At 39.8% G+C, this 20,078-nt stretch overlaps 1 protein-coding gene across 1 annotated transcript in view; it reads left to right on the top strand.

Moving 5' to 3' along the window:
• LOC6584432 (hornerin) overlaps positions 1-20,078 on the top strand; it is a 40,823-nt gene that overhangs the window by 18,155 nt on the left and 2,590 nt on the right. The window contains exons 2-3 of the mRNA XM_032732233.2: positions 10,308-10,395; positions 19,262-19,989. Coding sequence (XP_032588124.1) covers positions 19,417-19,989 — 573 coding nt within the window. The 5' untranslated portion in view covers positions 10,308-10,395; positions 19,262-19,416. The remainder of the gene's footprint in view (positions 1-10,307; positions 10,396-19,261; positions 19,990-20,078) is intronic.

Below are 20,078 nucleotides of genomic sequence, written 5' to 3'. Positions count from 1 at the left end.
CGAGCGACGAGCGACAAGCAACTAGCTACAGTGAAGCCTCGACTTTCGCAAACACACACACACACACGCACACACGTACACACTTTATTTGCTTTTCGAGCACTTTTACGCAACCTGATGCGCGACTTAACAAATTGCTCACACTTTCTGGCTCAAGCTACGAATCGTTTTTAATGCGTCCTTAATTAGTCTCGATGCAATTATATCCGTGTGTGCATGGGTGGTTGGGTGGCTTGATGTGACTGTGTGCGTGTGTGTGTGTGTGTGCTGCCAATTTTGTGGCACATTCGATATTTACAATTGGCCGCATTACTTGAGTTGCAGTTGACTGGCGGATGAGGGACCCTTAGCCACAAGTGTGGCGCCACTTGGCAGCAGTTGCTGTTGCAATTAGTTGCTTGTACTTCATGTACACACACGTGTATATAGGTATGCGTATGTGTGTGTGTGTGTGTGTGTGTGTCGATAAATCCGCAGCTTGCTCAATGTTGAGCGTTTTAATTGTTTGCCATTTGTGTGCGGGCTGTGCGCTGGCATGTGGCATGTGGCAAATGGTAAATGGCAAGTTGCAAGTTGCGAGTTGCAAGTTGCAAGTCAAAGGAACTGCTTATGCCACCTTGCTTGCAGCAAGCTCGTGTTTTTTTCCCCTCTCTCTCACACTTTTTCATCTCGTTTTTTTTTTTTTGCGCTGCAGCATGCCAAAAGCTTTAAGTTGCAATGCACACACACACACACACACGCACAGATGCATGCGCCATGTGTACTTATATTCATATCCATATCCATATCCTTGTGCTGCAGCTGCAGCTGCCGCAAATTGCGGCACGACTTGTGGCATGCTCCACTTTTATTAACTTTTTAATGCAGCGCTGCCAGAGAAGTCATAGCTAAGCCCCGTGCCCCACTCCACTCCCGCTTGCCCCATGCCCCGTGCCCCATGCATCCGTCTCTGCTGAGTTCGGTTCAAGAGTTTTGCTAGCTTTTATAAGTTCATGTCTAGCAGCTGCTGGTGGCTCAGCTCCGGTTCCTGTTGCCCTGTACTGCCCCCCACCCCACCCCTTCTCCGCTCCCTTCCCTTCGCCTTGCTAGTTCCAGCTGCTAACTTCCAACTCTCTCTTTGTCTCTCCCCCTCTCCCTCTCTCTCCCTCTCTCTCTCTCTCTCTCTCCCTCGCACTCATTGTGCTTGCAGCTCCTGTTTAAGCTCGTGAAGTAGTTTCTGTGGCATTTTTGGTGGCTTTTGGCTCATCCTTGACATGCAAATGCCTCAGCTACTGCTTTTTCAGCTGCTGCTGCTGCTGCTGCTGCTCCTCCTCCTGCTGCTGCTGCTGCTGTTGGCTCTTCACGGTGCTTGCTTTATTGGTTGGTAAAAAGTTTTTGGCCGAATTAATTACATTTTATTGGGCTGCAGCCCTTTTGGCCGGATGAAGATGTTTTCTTTTTCTTTTTTTTTTCTTGTGTTGCTTTGTTTTGTTTTTCCTTGTTCTGAGCTGCGAAATTCCAGTGTGCAGTCAAGGGTTAAGGTTCATCTAATCATAATAATAACTTGATGCGCCCAAACGAAATATAAAAAGACAACAACCAAACAATAACAATAACAATCCATGCAACAACAACAACAACAACAACTGAGAATCATCAAAAACATGCAGCTGGATTCGCTGAGCGCTGTCAGAGGCTGCGCGTTGCGAAGCTGTTAAAATGCATTTTATGACTTTCAAATACGAAAGCTCGTAAAAAATGTGCCACAAAATGTTGCGTGGCAGCAGCAGCAGCAGCAGCAGCAGCAGCAGTGACAGCGGCAGCAGCAGAGGCACGGGGCAACTCCCTGCCAGTTGCGGTATTGACATAAAACGCCAGGCAACCAACAATCAGGAAAACAAGTACTTACTGCGTCGACACCAAATGCGCGTTTTTATGGCTAATCAAACCTTTGCCACAGACAAACAGACAAACAGACGGACAGACGGACAGATACACTGAATGACTGACTGACAGACAGCAACAGCAACAGCAACAGCCACGACTGATAAAATAACACGTTTCCACTGTCATGCAACAGCAACAGCTGCAACACCAAGAAATAGAAGCAGATTTTTATAGCAACTATCGTGCGTTGCAACTTTTAAGTTGCCAAACAAAATTAACAATTTATTTATTTATTTATTATTTTTTTTTTTTTTTTTGGTTAAAAATAGAAATAGGAAATAAAGATGTCCTCAAATTTAAAGCTTAATGAATTCACATATGAGATATAAGAATATAAAATAAATATAATAATATAATATAATATCAATGAACAATGATAAAGTTGGTGTAGAGGAGCAATAAGCAAGAAGAGAGAGAAAGAAACAAAAATTTTTCTAAATTAAAAACAAAAATAAATAAATAAATAAAATATGCACCTAAAATATTTATCATAATTATCGTTTTTATAATGAAATAATGTTCTTTTTTTACATTATTATTTTGCAACAATTATAATAGTAATAAATATAATATTCTTATTAATTTGATAATATATTAACAAGTAACAATAATAAATTAAAGAAACAAAAAATTAAGAAAAATTTAATTGTTTGGAAATCTTATATTATTATTATGTTTTTTTTTTTTTTTTTTTTTTACTTTGATTATACATTTAATTAAATTTTTAATTTTGATGTAAATAAATTTTATTAATATATAATAATAATTTTAATCAATTTATACATATTTATTTATTTCATATTTGTTTATTGAAGAAAAGCTCTCTCAAACTTAAGATCGATATAAAGCTTTAAAGATTCTCAATTTTCAAAGATCCTGAACAAATATCAGCTACTCAATTAGACTTGCTCTCAATTAAATTTTCTCATCAATTCTCCCATTTCCAATATAGTATCTACAATATTCCAAAAACCCGCGCAATCATGGCCATTGCATTTGTAGAAAATTGAGGTAAATTATAAATGTCATCAAGTAATATCGAGCTGAAAGCACGCGCATATAAAAGGCTATTCAAATCGACATTAATGACACGATGAAATGGTAGAACCGAATCGAAAAATATGGTCAAAAATAATGCGAATAGCGCGTTGCGGCAGTCGGTTGAAAAATCTGTGTGTTTAAAACTCTGTTGATAAAGCAGCATGTGTGTTGTTTACAACTGTGTTTATGTGTGTGTGTGTGTGTGTGAGTGTGTGTGTGTGTGTGGAGTGTCAGCTGTTTATGATGCGTTTACGACACGTAACAGGACACGCACACGCGTCAGGCCAGAGCCAAGGCGCAGGCGGCGGCAGCTGAGGTAATAGCAGCAGCAGCAGCAACAACAACAGGAGCAATAACATCGCTGGCAGCAGCATCGTTAAAAGCGTCCCGGAGTGGGGCCCACAGGCTCGTAAAACTAACGCGTCCCGAACTAAAATAATAGTGAGACCGATTGCCGTTGTTGTTGTTGTTGTTGTGATTGCAAAACACGCAAATTGAGGGGCGTGGCGAGGGGAGGGGGGGGGTGTGGGCAGAGCGAATGTTGAGGGCGCCCAACAATTCGGCAGCCGGCGCCAAGCGCCTAATAATAATAAAGCAAAAAGAAAATATAAAAAATCAAAATCAACAACGAGACGAGGGAGGTGGAGGTGGAGGTGGAGCTGCAAGAGGTGCAGGAGGTGCAGAAACAGGGGCAGAGGGATGAAGAGGAATTTATTTGATTGCGTTTGATGCTCGTAAAAATCAATGAAAACATTTTCGAACAGCCCCGCTGAGCCACCTTTGCAAATCTCGTGTCGGCTCCACCTACAAGCGAGCGGCAAGCGGCAAGCGGCAAACGTCGTGGAGCTCCGAGCGCCAACTTTTAACTCCTTTGGCTCGCCCCATGTTGTTGGAGCTATTCCAATGAAATGCCGTTGAAAAGTTTGGAGCCAAGTTTCGTATGAAATTTGTAACAGCCTCAAAACAAACTATAAAACTCCAAAGTTTGAGTTTCTTTGAAACTGTTTTTAGTTTTTAGCTGTTTGTTGTTGCTGTTGTTGCTGCTGTTGTCGCTGTTGTTGTTGGGTTTTTTATGTTGTAGGTAGAGAGCGATAGAAAGGAATGTGTTTGATGCCAGTTAATTGGATTAACACTGAAGATGCGTGTGTCTATGCATCTCTGTCTCTCTCTCTCTCTCTCTGTTACTCTCTGTGTGTGTATGTGTGTATGTGTGAAGTGAAATTCGATTTATGACCAAAATGATTTAATTGCCAAAATGCCAAAGAAACTGCAGCGGACAATGGACTTGGGCTGCTTGGGCCCATGGCTGATGCTTTTGATCTAGGAAATGAACGTCTTGAAAGCTTTTAGTGCTCAGAAGATAAAGTGGTCTAAAAAACAAAAACTTTGTTGCTGTAGCTGTTGTTGTTGTTGTTGTTTGCTTTGACGGCCATTTCGTAAAGATGTCAAAATAAAATGTGAAAAAAATAAATAAAATTAAAAAAAAAAAAAACTATTTGATTTTTCGTTGAATAATAAATCAAGTGAATAAATCAGAGTAGAATCTTGAAACTTGAATTCGATATATGTATATACATACCTACACATAAAAGTTGAACCATATCTAGATATATGTGAATATATTATATAAATAAATCAAAAGACATTTTTTTTTTAATTAAATATAAAAATAAAATAATAAATATATATTAAACTTTTTTTTATAAATTATATTTATAAAAATAATAATTAAAACAATTAAAAAACAATAAAAAAAATAAATTTTTATTAAATTAAATTAATTAATAATAAATATATTTCTAAAAATAATAAAAATATAGATTAAAAATAAAATAAATTATATATTCGATATATTTAAAAAATAAATAAATAAAAATATAATATAATATAACTTTTTAAATAAATTAATATAAATAAAAAATATATTTGTATATAAATATATACATATTTTTTAAATTTTTTTTATTTTTTATTATTAATTATTCATTTATTTTAATTTTCAACGGATAATATCCATTTACCTGGTTTCATTTTATTTTATTTTACTCTATTTGTTTATAATGTTTATTGTTTATTTATTTATTTATTATTATTATTTTGTTTTTTTAATTTTTTTTTTATTTATTTATTTATATATATATTTTTTTATATTCAACAAACTTGAGAGAAGTTAGTATTGACTTTAGACATGGTTTGCTCTCGCCATTTGAGGCAATTAATTGCTCCGACTTTTTCACATTTCATGCATTTCATTACAAATGGAAAGCTAAAGAAAAATACTATATAGGAGATCTGTATTCCATATTTGGTGTTTCTATTCAAAAATTGTTCTTGTCAAGAACTTTTTGCATATCCATTTCGATGCCGTCAAAGCAATCTCTATCACTGTGCCAATGTTTCTTCCAATCAATTTTTTGTGCCTTCGATGACATTTTTATTAGCTCAATCGTAGCGTAGCATCGTCCTTTCCTTTGCCTTTTCAGCTGGGAGGCTGCCTGTGGCAACATTAGCCCAGCATTTCATGTAAATTCTTTGCAACTTTTTTTTTTTTTTTTTATTTCCAAAGATGAGCTGGGACATGAGCAGGCGAGATTGATATTAAACATGAGTCAAAGTCAAAGTCAAAGTTGTTGGCATAAGTGAGGCACAAAAATACCAACATTAGGTCACAAAATGAGCCAAAAATGCAATATCTGATATAGGAGAAGTGCAATAAGAAGGCTGTCATTACTTGATGAGGTGAAAAGTTCGACTCAAAAGAGTCTCTTTCTACTCTCTACACTCGCCCTCTCTCTCTCTCTCTCTCTCTCTCTCTCTCTTCTCTCTCTCTCTCTCTCTCTCTCTCTATCTCTCTCTTGTATATAATAATTGTCTTTAATTCACATTAAATATCCGTTTGCTTTTAATTTAATTTAATTAGCTGCGTATCTATTATTAGTTGGAACTTAAGCTCGGCTTACTTGGGCCAAGGCAACCTGAATGAAACCAACTCAAAGTAATTGAAGCTCAACTGCTCAATTTTCATAAAAATGGATTTGTGTTGTTTCAAATTTGACGCAATTTGTGGAAATTATGTTTGCCTTGTGCTGTGCTTGTGTTTGGGGTTGAGGGTTGGAGTTTCTGTTGTTGTTGTTGTGCTGAAATTTCAGGCATTTCGCTGGTAGAGCGCATTCCCGCAACCGCCTTGTTGTCAGCTTACACATTTTTGCAGCTGTAATTAATGAAAGTGGCCGGGATGGAAATTACTGGAAAAATGGAAAGCTGAGTAAAGTGGAAAAAGGACGACCCCATGTCCTTAACTCAAGTGAATCAAAGTTCAACCAGCTTGTCTGGTAATTTGATCAGCGCCATTGTTGTTGCCATTTTGTTGTTGTTGTTGTTGTTGTTGTTTGTTATTGCTGCTGTTGGCTTTGTTTAAAGGACACAAACTGTTGTTGCTGTTGCCGTTGTGTTTGTCCACAGTGTCGGGCATTCGCCGGGCTAATAAGTTAGCTAGCGAATGGGCAGCGAACGCTCGAATGGGCAGGTCAGCTCAGCTCAGCTGAGCTCAGTTAAGTTAAGTTCAGGTAAGGCTCGGGGCTTCAGCCAATTGGCTTTGGCCTTTTGCATATGGCAATGGAATCCCATGAAATGTAAACGTGGCTCAAGTTGCCTTCCCTTCTAGTATGTATGTGTGTGGGTGTGGGTGTGGGTGTGCAACGAAATAAAATTAGTTCAATGAGCATTTGTGCAATCAACTGATTTTAAACAACAAAAATTGGGGGCTGTAATCGAAGTTGAGCAGTTGAGCAACCCTTCATGGCCGAAAAGGGTTGTTCCCGGATTGTGGCAAATAAATTTCACACATATTTGCACACTCATATGTGTGCGTGTGCGTGCGCGTGTGTGTGTGTGTGTGCAGTCAATAACTTTTGCTACAAGGTCGTCAGCGTCTTGGTTGATTGTACTGGAAGGAATAAAGCGAACGAGTGCCCCCCACCCGAAGCCTTACGCCCCTCGCTATGGCCTATGGCCATGACAAGCATATGAAAATGCCATGTTATGTATGCTTAATTTTGTCGAGCGCCCATTTATGGAGTGGTGTGGGTGGTGGCTGGTTGGGTGGCAGCTGAAGCTATCTGCATGTAAACAGGCTCAGGACAATGCCAGTGCCTTGCACGTGACTCATGAGGTAGCTCAACATGACGACACAAAACTGCGAAGACAAAAAAAAAAAAAGGGTTGCCTGTGGGTCTTCACACACACACACACACACACACACACACACACACACACACATGGGCTATTGGTTATTTGTGGGACTTCAGGAAATTTGGTTGCCCGGACGATTATTGCATCACAGATCATTGGACAACAATTGTAAATTGATTAGAGCGACAAACTTGGCCATTTGATGTGGCAACGGCAGCTGATGAGTCATGCTGTTGCAGGTGAACTAGTTCATGCTTGGAACTTGGAGCTAGCTCATTTGCCCGGAGCCAGAGAGCTATTTGCTCACTTTACAATTTGCATGCGAATGCTTCGACTCTGGCATTGCTTTAATATCTGACTTTAAGTCGCTACACACACGCCCACTCACGCCCATTCATACTTGATGCCAATATGTATATACACAGCTTCATAATCATCATCTTCACAATCTCATGATTGCGTTTGATTATCATTGCGGGCCGCATTCATTGCGCTGCCTCTGCTTGCTTTAGACATTTTTGTCAATTTGCTGTGAACTCGCGTCATTTGCAAGCGCTGGCTGAATGGCTGTGGAATGGGGGAAGGGGGAAGGGTGGAGTACGGCGAAAATGGCAAAGCCAAGGGCAACTGCAAAGGGAAAGCGGCGGGCAGGAGGCAGCAGACAGCAGACAGCAGGAATGCTAGTCGCATTTGCTACAACACGATTTGCTTTAACTGCGAAGGTTTCGCAACGGCGTCTGCTCCGCGCACAGCCAGCAAAGGTAGCCCATGCCAAAGAGCACACACACACACACACACACACACACACACACACACACACACCTCACACTCACAGAGGCACATCTTATTTATTTCTATTTTTATGTGTCACACACGGCACAAGGAGCCACGCATTTTATTTTGCTGCGCATTTTCACTCCTTTCTTGTTGGCAAGCAGCTTCTGGTTGCTGGCGCCGCCGACTCCTTCGACTCCTTCGACTCCTTCAACTCCTCTCCGGCATCTAGTTCACCTTTAACTTTTTCTGTTGTTGTTGTTGTTGTTGCTCGTTTCTTTCTTCTCGTCCTCCTTGCAGCTCCTTTGGCATTTCGTACACGGCACGACATTCTCCCAATTGTGTTATAAATTCAAAAATGAATAACGCACGTTTGCCTGTGGTTTAAAATTCTATTTCATTTTATTGCCATTGCCTCTCGCCTGTCGTCTGTCCTCAGCTCAGTCCAGCTCTTTGCGAGCTGTGGTTCTAGCTGCTGGCATTTCGTTACGTTGCCTTTATGAAATGCTTTCACTTTTTCGACAGTCTCCACTGTATTTTATTCTATATATTCTCTCTCTCTCTCTCTTTTTCTCTCTCTGTCTCTCTCTATTTTCCTCACTTAAATGGCACACATTTGTTCTGTTGCTTTCGTTCTTTCTGGTCTGCCAGCACTCGCTCAATTAAAACAGTTTTTTTTCGGGGGGAGGGTGCTGGGTACTGCAAAAAAATTGTCCCCAACTCAGGAGGCCTCAGTCTTCGACTTTGTGTGGGGAGAGAGAGAGAGTGCTGCCAGTGCCTAACCAAGCTACCCTCTGCCCCTACCCACCTACCCACCTACCCACCTCTCTGTTTTTGCCTCTACCGCTCACCTACCAGAGGTAGAGCTGCCTTTCGTGTGTGTTTGTTAAAGCTGCTTAAAGAGTTTCCACAGCCATCGCAGCGCGCATTCTGCGGTCTGCTCTGACATTTCTTTTATGACCTCTACTCAGCGCTCCCTCTCCCTCTCCCTCTTCCCCTCGCTCGTACAGTGTGGATTTATTTTTGGCCCAGAAATTGATTTATTAGCCCTAAGCTTCTCACTGCTAGCTTTTTAAGTGCCTCAACTCTGAGCTGCTGTCGTAGCACTCGGCGAACTAGTTCCAAATGCTGGCAATTGGCTTATGATATGATGGTTTGGCTGCATTTTCAGCTTTACATATATTTAGTTGATATACTCATTCGCACGTGCTGCAAAAGTGTATATTGGTTGCGTGCAATGGCCGTCGAATGAATGGAAATAGAAAATAGATTGCAAAATTACCTTTTCGATGAGGTATATATCAAAATAGTATATTTAACATAACTTACAAAATTTAAAAAAAATGGCAAGGAGATCACTTTTTTACTTGATTTACACAAAAACTCAAAATATCGATAATTATCGAGAAAGAATTTTTTTCAAGTGGATAGAAAATTTACGATTTATCGCGATATTCGATTTAGCGGGGTATTCAAAATTTACCAATTGTAGAGCTCCTAAATGTAAGAGCTAAGATCCCTGCAGATTTCCTTTGTGACACTTTTACTCCCAAAAAGTACAGAGTATTCCGCAGTCGTTACCAAGCACCTCCCCTCCCCCCCCTACTGTCACATATTTACTTGTTAATTTCGTTATAAAGTCTGCAATTGTTAGATATTGCTAGTTAGGCATGAGATGAGTTCGATCTAGACAATGGAACAATGAGTTATTGGGACATTGGGACAGTCGAGCCTTGAGCTTGGACTGTCCTCTCAGTATCAGTCAATCAGTTGGCTTTTTGCTCTCTGTGTGGCTGCTCAAAGAGTTAATTCAATTGTAATGAGAGCTCAAGTCAATTGCAATTGGCAAATGCTGATGGCAGGCTGATGTCAAAGGCAGTGCGGCCTATATATGCATGTATGCGTGTATGTAGCTCATATAAACCAAATATCAGACAAACGAACTGCCAATTTGGCATTCAGATATTGACAACTAATTGAGATCAATCTGTTCGACAAACATTCAATTAGCCATGGAATTTGGCCAAGAATAAAAAATCATTTTTACTTTAAAATGTAAATGTGTGCGGGTGTGTGTGTGCCTGTGTGTTTGACAGGCACTGTAGTTAGTATTTTGTATTTGTATAACTCAATTTCTTACGCTTGATAAAACATTTGCATTCCACATGCAAATTTCACTTTGATGAGTTTTTCATTTTCATTTTCAGTTTTCAGCTGCTGCTGCTGCTTATTCCCTTTTATAGTGTATGCCAAAAGTATACGCATGCTAATTAAATTGTATTTTGTATTTTTATTTTATATATACATATATATTCAATGTACTCACTCTCTCTCTCTCTCTCTCTCTCTCTCTCTGTCTTTCTCTATGATTACAGCATTTCCATATTTATAAGCAGCCGAGGCCAAGCACTTTGAGCTGAACTGAACATTTTTTGTTGGGAAATTGAGCTTTTCGACCTGCTGGTAAGTTTAAGAAAATACTGTAAATAGAGCGACCCACATGTATACTATATGGAGGCGATTATCTTGTCTCTTCTCTCTCTCTCTCTCTCCTCCGTCTGTGTGTGTGTGTGCATTTTGTTGATTTTACCGTTTTATCAAAGAACATCACAACAACAACAACAACAGCAGCAAATGAAACTTATTGGAATTTGAAAATGTCGACATTGACATGCGTTGAAAGCGTTGTCAGCTTCGATATGGCCACTGCTCCCCAATCTCATCTAGTCATGCCCCATCTCTCATTCTCCCTCTTACTCTTCCTCTTCCGCTCCCTCTCCCTATCTCTCTCTATGGCTGCCCAGTGTGCGTGTGTGTGTGTGTGTTTTTTTTTATATCAGTTTTATTGTGTTTTATGTCGCAGCAAAGTCAACCAAAAAGCGGCTTAAAAAAATTCAAGAGCAACAATCCAAAAGATGCGTATCATGTGGCTAGCATTAGGCATGCTCCCACTCGCCCTCTGCCACGCCCCCCGCCCCCTCTCTCCCAGCCAGCCCGTCTGCCCTCTCTGGCTGTTTAGCTAAAGATTTTCATTTTATTTTTCATAAATTGTCGCTGGACAAAAGTTGAGAAGCTGCAAGCATTTTCCTGCTTTTTCTTGTTTTTTATACCCTGAACCCATTGAAAATGGGAAATCAGGGTATAATGGTTTTGTTAAAAGTATGTAACAGGCAGAAGGAATCATCTCAGACCCCATAAAGTATATATATTCTTGATCAGGGCGACGAGCTAAGTCGATTTGGCCCTGTCCGTCTGTCTGGCCGTCCGTCCGTCCGTCCGTATGTATGAACGCGTCGATTTCAGAAGATATAAGAGCTAGAGACTTGAAATTTTTTTTCCTAGGTCCGTGTATATCACGCGCATATCAAGTTTTTCTTTAAATATCGATAACTACTCCCGATATTTTATTATCGATCAAAAACCTTATCGAATGCTAGTTATTTAATTATATCTCCTACACCTTTAGAGCTAGAGCTTCCAAGTTTTAAATGTAGACTTATATATATTTTATATAATTTCGATTTTTGTTGTAATTTTCCCCTCACCCCTATATCCACCCCCTCACCCTCACCTTTGTAAAAGACGTATTTCAAGTACTAGAGACTTGTGCTTTGGAATGTACATACATTTGAACATTATGATTATGTTCTGAAAGTTTCATTAAGATTGTACCTCTAGAAATTAAATTATTCAACAAAGAAATTCTTATAATGTTGCCCACACTACAGCGCAGCCCAAGCGCAGTCGCTGCTTACTGCGCAGTTAGCAGAGCGCGTTCTAATACGTGCGTGTGTATGTATGTGTGCCGAAAAGAAGTGCAGAGTGAATATCAGATTAGAGGGTTTAGGGTATCTCCTAGTCGAGCAGTCTCGACTAGAGTCCTCTTACTTGTTTTTTCTTGACGTAGCGCTTGTCCATGCTCTACCTCTCTCGCTCGCGCACACGCTCTGTCAGATATGCATCTCAGTTGTGCGCGTGTGTGTGTGTGGTATTTTATTGTCATTGTGGCTTTTTGGGGCTCGTTGACTGCCTTTTTTGTTGTTGTTATGGAGCATCTCTCTCTCCCTCTTTCTCACTCTCTCTTTTGTTAGGCTCAAGTAAATCAGTCTGTCGTCTAAAGATACACACAGACAGACAGACAGACAGACACATTGATATACACAGCCACAAATGTATTCGTAATTGTGCGCAGCTGCCTCGCCGACGCCGTTTTGTTTATGATTTGTCAAGATTTTAATCCCCGAAAATGTGTTTTAAATTGCAGCGCCTACGATAAGAATTGGGCCAGAGAGTGAAAGAGAAAGCGAATGAGTTGCAGTGACGCATGGAGAGTGGAGAGTGGAGAGGGTGACTGAGAGGGGGCAGGTAGCTGCATAACGAAACGAAAAGAAAACCTGAAATTGTTGTTGGCCAACAAAAAGAGTTGCGTTTCGGCAGAGACTGAGGAATGGAAGTGGAAGTGGGAGAGGGAATGGGAGTCAGGGAGAGGCTGTAGCAAGGAGACAGACATATGGCATCCATAATTTGAAAGAAAGACTGAAAGAACTGACTGCGTGGGGAGTGCTAATAAATTCACCTTTTACCACAAAATATTGCCAACATTTGCAAAAGACAAACAGCTAAGCCCAGTCCACACATATGTGTGCGTGTGTGTCTCTGTGTGTGTGTGTGTGTGTAATGTGTGGGCGGCTTCGCAACATAAACCTATCCCCAGTAACTGCAGCTACGCTGCTCTGCCCTCGTCAGCTCGCATTCGCCCTGCTGCTTGGCTGACTTCTGATTGAGGCAAAGCTCCAGGAACATTGTACGCTCCTCTCCACAGCCATTGCCGTCCGTCTGTCCGTCCGCCTGTCCGTCCGTCTGGGTGTTGATTTTTGTCAACCTAATACAAAGTGCAAACAAAATTTGTGTTGGCATTTGGTTAGATTTGCCATTGCTTTGGTTTTTCTGTTTTTTTTTTTTTTTTTTTTTTCTTTTTTTCACATTTTTTTTGTCGCCCTGAGAGCAGTGGCAGGAGTAGGTGTATCTGTGTGCGTGTGTTTCTGTTTGTGTGTGTGCTTGATAGCAGCCAAAGAAGAAGATTTTTATAAGTAAAAGCCATAGTGTGGCCAAGTGATAGCGTCTGCTTGCTGAAATTCTGCGTAAATGAAAAATACGATGAGAGCTGCAAATTGAGAAAAATGTGAGGTGCAGATTCAGAGAGATAAAGATACAACATAATGAGATAATTGAGCAAATCTGTCAAGCATAAAGATGCAATAAAAACTAATTATTTCTATTTAATTATGATATTTAAGAATATAATTGGCTAAGCGTATAATTGGGAAAAATTATATTGAGAGAGAGAAAGAGAGAGCGAGAGAGAGGGAGAGAGAGATATGTGAAAAAGGAACTTAGATGAAAATAAATAAGACTGCAGTAGTGGGGAGTAACCGACTATCATATACCTAGATTCCTTTAAATATGGATATATCACTGGGTAAAGTCAACTTCAGTTATCAAATTAGGGATTAGCATAAATTATAGAAAAATGCGATGAGTTACTGAGAACAAAGAATCAATCGTATTCTAAGGTATATAAATATATAGAGAGGAATATATATATTTTAGATTTCCAGTCAAAAAAAACAAAAAAAGGGATTGGGTTAGTTAATAATAGATCGAGAAAAAAATGAAGTAATATATAGACTTCTCTGAAAAATAGAGAATACATATCATTTTACATAAATTATTCTCCATATATAAACTTAGTAAAAAACAGAAAATATTTCTAAAATATATTAACAAGATATTTATCGTTGTTTTTTTTTTTTTTTTTATTTTTTTATTTATTTATGTTTTTTTTTTTTTTTTTATTTATTTATTTTTTTTTTAATTTATCAACTTTACTTCCATTTAAAATTCCACATGAATTTATCTAAAATTTTAGCTTTAAAAAAAAACTATAAATTTATTTATTAAAAGCAAGAGTAGACAATTTATTACAATAGCCAGAGACGGGCAACTGTTTGAATGAATACACTCATTCATTTATTCACTTGACCCGTTCAGTTCGTGATGTACAGAAATTTGGAGCTTTATTAATTAATTGTTCTGCTATTGTTATTGCTATAGATGCTGCTGTTGCAGTTGCAGCTGTTGTTGCTCTCAATTTGTGGCCTACATTTCGTGTTGCAATTGCTTGGTGGCAAGCTGCTTCGCGTTTGCCAAAACTTCCACTTGAGCCAGCCACTTGCAGCTAGAGTGCAACACCAACAAGTGCAACAACAGCAACAACAACAACAACAACAAACAGTCAATGCATGTTAATTAAAGTCATTACGTTGAAGGATGCCTGAATGGGAGCAGGGCGCAGGAAGCCGGAAGCTGGCAGCTGTGGTGCTGTGGTGCTGGGGGCGCTACCGGCAAGCGGCAAGCGGTGAGCGGTGAGCGGTGAGCGGCATGCCACAAATGTATTGGGCGTCGCTGCCAGACGCTGCCCGATCCCTGTTTTGGCCAGCATTACGGCTGCCATTTCAATTGGCCCGCCAAATTGGCCAATTTTCATATGCATGATGCGTTGGGGCTCAAGGCGAAAGAGAACTGTCGAATGTCGATTGAATGAGTGCATGAGTGCATGAGTGTGTGAGTGAATGGGTGCACGAGTGTGTGTCGACTGAGTGGATGGGGCATGAGCGACGCTTGCCATTGACATCAATGAATTTTTGACTATGGCAAGCTGAGCTGAGGGTGGTGGACTCGGGTGTGGGTGCAGCGTGTGGCACGTGTGCGGCAACAAAGCATCGTTCACATGCCACATGCCACATGCCACATGCCACATGCTGCATGCTACATGCCACTCTACAATAGCGACGATGCCTTGCAGTTAGATTTTTGAACGCAGTTGCCTTCTAATGATGTGCAACACGCACAAAATGTGCTAATGAGTTGACAAGACTGAGGGACAATCGATGAGGGAGAGCGAAACATAGAGAGCGTGAGAGAGAGAGAGAGAGAGAGAGAGAGAGGGAACTAATGAGTTGTCACCTTGTCTTGTTCAACTGAAACCTGTTGCACTCGAAAGCTTTGTTTTTCTCAATTGCTGCTAGCTGCACATAATTGAACTGGCCACAGCTGCCACCACGTATCCATAAGATACTTTTGGCTACCTAATAGATAGATAGCTAGAAATACATATATAAGCTGCCGCGCTTTACTGCTTCAGCTGCTGCACGAAAAAAGTTTAATAAAACAACTTCAAATCATAGAAATAGCCTTGGCTAAATTGCTTTGCCCAAACGCCCACACACAAACACAAACAGACACACACACATACACCTACACCGAGTGAGGGAGTCACGGCCAGTCAGTCGGTGGCGCGGGGGGGGTCTGGCAATCAGGCCAATTCTGAATAAAAAATGACTACCTGTGCACGAGTCCAGCTGAGCTGAGACTTGGCTACAAAAAAAAAAAAATGGCAAAAAAGAAGCTAATCGATTCAAGCAAATCGATAATTGATATATCGAAAACACAATTTACGTAATTCCAGCAAAAAGCTAATAGCGCAAAACTAATTTAGCCCAGCTATTACATATTCAAGCTATTATAGCTGTTTCTTGAACTACTTTTTTAACAGGCTCGACTATAATTGTAGAATGTATCACAATCAAAGGTAATTACATAACTGCTAAATAGTCATGGGGAAACTTGCAGAAGCAAACGGTACTTGGGCTAGAGAAAATAGTTATTAAAGGAAAAAGATTGAATTTCTTAGTAGAGTGAACATTTTTTTCTTTTTATAAATTTTGTATTTGCAATCTGTCTTGAAAAATAAAATATATAAAACGTAAAATGTAAAATATAAAATTTAAAATAAAAAATATAAAATATTAAATTTAAAATATAAAATATTAAATATAAAATATAAAACATAAAATATTAAATATTAAATATAGAACATAAAATTTAAAATATAGGTTATAAAATATAAAATATATAATATAAAATATAAATATAAACTATTAAATATAAAATGTAAATAAAAATATAAGATAAAAAATAAAAAAAGTAAAATATGAAATATACAATTTTAAATTTTGAAAATAAAATATAAAATATACAAAATTAAATATAAAATATGCAGTATGATATGTAAAATATAAAATATAAATTATAAAAAAGTATAAAAAAAATAACAAAATATAAAAAAAAAAAAATAAGCAATTGTCCACAAAATCTCATAAAATTCGAAACATGGTTAAAGAACCTGAGCAAGTCCTTTGTACCTTTTAAGTTCTATGAGTCAAGCCACAGTTCCATTCTATGCCTAGCCTATATATATGCATTTATATGCATATAAAATATAATATATAGGCATATCCTTGCTTAGCTGTTTGTTCAATTGGCAATTGGTGTTTGCGAAGCGCTTAGCAAAAATCAATTTTCTGCAGGCAACTCAATTATGCACTGGAAATGGAAATCGCATGGCTATAGAATTTTCTACTACTTCCATATATGTACACATATACATATATTAGAGAAATGTTTTTATTATTTAAATTGGAAAAAATGCATTTGATCAGTTGCTGGACATTTCTGGTCGGCTATGGCATTTAGCTAGTTTCTGGATAGCTCCGCCTTTTTTTATTTTTAATCTTCGACATGGGCAAACTCAATCAGCCAAATCAAAATGTTGCCTGCAAATAAACGGCAATGATTTGCTGTTGTTGTTGCTGTTGCTGTGGCATAGACGACCGCAAACAACTCGTTAAAATTTGCATGTGAAATGCAATCGGCTAAAACTGAAAAAGGCTAAACCAAAAACAGGCTACAAAACAGTGGCAAAATATAGGCAAAAACAAAAAAAAAAAGAGTCGAATTGATGAAACAAATAAGCGCGCACACGCATTCAGACACTCAAAACGTTGAGGGTGTTGCATGGAAGAGGGTGCAGGAGCAAGAGCTGGAGCAGGAGCAGGAATAGGAGTGCGGGCTGTGCCGCTGAGCTAGGGGAAGCAACAGGGAGCAGGAGCAGTAGCAAAGCCAGCGCCAGGGGCAGCCTATTGGCGTAGGTGTCCATCGTCAGCAGAGCTGGCCAGCTGGTAGGTTCTACTCGATGCCCAGTACAATAACAAAAATAACTAAACAACATTTTTGGCCATGGCGCACGGCACACGGCTATCAATTTGATATATCAATCAGCGTGGGATAAAAATGATTGCCAGTTGCTGCTCGATGGTCCGACAGGCATTCCGCTCCTGCTCCCACTCCCGCCCCTGCTTCCTGCTGCCTTTCCTCGATTGTTGTTGTTTGTAGTTCGTTATTGCTGTGCAGTGAAATCGAAATGCCTCAAAAAAGAAGAAGCAAAGAAGAAACAAGCATAGCAACAATAACAAATATCAGCAAAGCATGCCGAATGCTAAATACTCTAGAAATGCAAGTTCTGGTCAAGAATTTACAGTGCAAGCAATTAGTTTTCGTATGCACATAACGAGAGATGCGAAAAGACGGACGACAAATTGCATAGCTGACTAATCAAGCCATGGGGGAAGGAGAGAACAACAGCAACATCCAGTCAACAACAATAACACGAAATTTGTGGCGAGTGCAACATTCGGTGGCATGAAAAAGATTTGCATGTTGCCAGCCAGAATTGCAGCGCATTTCAATTGGCTGGATGATGTTGGCCTTGAGGCAGCGCAGCAGATGCAGGGGGGGGATGGTGCACTCGGTTGCCGGCTGCCTCAAGGATTAGCCGAGTTGCGGCTGGACGGCTGCGAGTGGCTCATAAAGGCGATCTGCGCCCAGTGCTCTCCTGATTGATTTATGGCCACTGGCTCGTAAAAGTGGGTGGGTGGGCCACCGGACCAGCGAGATGGCCGGATGGTGGAGAGACGGGCGAAAGGATTAACAGCGGGTGGCAGCGCGGCCAAAAACGAAGATAGAGCGGATCTCAGTTTCGGCTTTGCTATCAGTCACACACGCACGAGAAGAAGAAGCACAAGCATGAAATGAATTGTGGAGCAGCGAGTGAGCGACAACGACTAACAGATGCCCTGTAAAAAGTTGAACGTTCCATTTGACAAGTGTGAGACAAGTGAGAGCGATAGAGCTTTACCTGAGAACCTCTTTGGACAATATTAACATGTATTAATCTTAAAGAAAAATGGCTAAAAATTATATATAAAATTAAATATAATAATAAAAAAAATAATAAATAAAAAATATATATATGCACAAAAAACAAAGCATACAAAAAATAAGTTAATTGAAAAAAAAAAATACTAAATATATATAAAAAGAAAAAATTAATTAAAAAAGTTAAAAGAAAAAATATATTTAAAAAATAATATACATTTATTTAAAAAATAATATATTTAAGAAAATGTGTATACAAAATTTAAAAACTTAAAAAACATAAGTCAATTATTAAAAATAAAGAAAAAGAAAAAATACTAAGAAAAGAAATATAAACAAAAAACTATTGAAAAACACATAAATAAATATTAAGATGTATATATATATATATATATATAAATATATATAAATTCATAAAATATAAAAAAAAAGTTTAAACACATATATAAACATTAAAAAGAAATATACATTTATTATATAATGTAAAAATATAAATCATTCTACATTTTGTTTAAAGAAAATTCTTTTTATAAGTTTAAAATACAGATTGTAAATAGTCGAGTCATATGATACTTTGTCCATTATCATCACTTGCTGTATCAGCATGTGCATATACCCCATTACAATTGCCAATTAGAGGGTATGAAATAACTCTGCCTGCGCTTGCCGCCTGTTAATAGCTTTAATGCTGTTTTATGGCATTCGTCGAGTGGACGACTCTGGAACTGGGAGCTGGTAGATGGTAGATGGGAACTGCTGCTAACTGGCAACTGGGAACTGGGAACTGAGAACTGAGAACTGGGAAATGGCATGCCAACGCCAAATGTTTTACATGCGTGTTGTTGTTCCTATTGTTGTTGTTGTTGTTGTTGTTGTTGCGGCGGCAACAATGTTTTGTTTGGCGGTCGCATAAATAAATTGGGATTGGAGTTTTCGCTGGCTCAGTGCCTGCTGCTTCGGTGCCGGAGCAAAGCTCATAATTCCAGCTTTTATTTGTGGGATTTTGGCATGGCATGGCATGTCAGTCATGTGTCGTTCTGTTTCTGTTTCTGTTGCTGTTGCTGTTGCTATTACTGGCTGTGTTTTGGGCAACGGCTACGATGCCCCATCCATTCATCCGCCCGCCCGCATGCGCATTCGTAACGCTTTCAATTCCAACGCTGATTAATGGCTTTGTTTTCTCTCTCTTCTTCTCGCCCCTCATCTCTTCTAGACGATGTGCGCTTGAGTGGACTACTCTTTCGCTCTTCGAAACTTCGCCACTGGAGCCGATAACGATAGCGATAACGATAACGATAACCGAGAGCGTCAGCATATTACTGTCGGTTGCTCAGCGAGAAAGCATTACAAAATAAGGAGAGCATCAACATGTATCCAGGCAGCGCCAGCAGCACCGCCGCCGCAGCGTCCAAATTTCAGAATCGATGCGCCTCGCCACAATTCGCCAGCTTTGCACCGCCGCCGCCGGCCGATTACCCACCACCCACATTGCAGCAGCAGCAGCAGCATCAGCATCAACAATTGCAGACACAGACCACGGTGGCTGTGCACAGTGCACCCGGACACGGCTCCATGCGCCACCTGCAGCGCAATCAGCTAACTATGAGCGGCCACGGCCACGGCCATGGCATGGCGCACGGCCACGGCCATGGACACGGACACGGTCATGGCCATGGCGGGCTGGGCATGGGCATGGGCGGCCTTGGACATGGGGCCGCCACGCTGGGCCATCACCATGGCCATCGCGGCGATCTAATCTTTCCGGACGACATGGACAGCATTGAGTTCTGCATGCCAGCGCCGCCCTCGTCCTCCTCATCGTCGTCGCAGCAGAACGGAGAGATGCTGCTGCTCCAGGGCGGACACGGCGAGCCCTTCACGGAGCGACGACGACGCGGACACAGTCGCCGCAGCAACCACAAAATGGATGTGGAGCAACAGGTGAGAATGAAACAAGAACTTGGCTAGAATTATGAGTTAGTTATAAACTCTTAAAAAAATATATATATATACATATATATATATATATA

The sequence above is a fragment of the Drosophila mojavensis genome, unplaced genomic scaffold, assembly GCF_018153725.1.
Source record: "Drosophila mojavensis isolate 15081-1352.22 unplaced genomic scaffold, ASM1815372v1 contig_136, whole genome shotgun sequence".
In the NCBI taxonomy this organism is placed as follows: domain Eukaryota; kingdom Metazoa; phylum Arthropoda; class Insecta; order Diptera; family Drosophilidae; genus Drosophila; species Drosophila mojavensis.
Note: the sequence above shows the minus strand (reverse complement) of the source record. Positions and strands in the feature narration are given on the sequence as shown.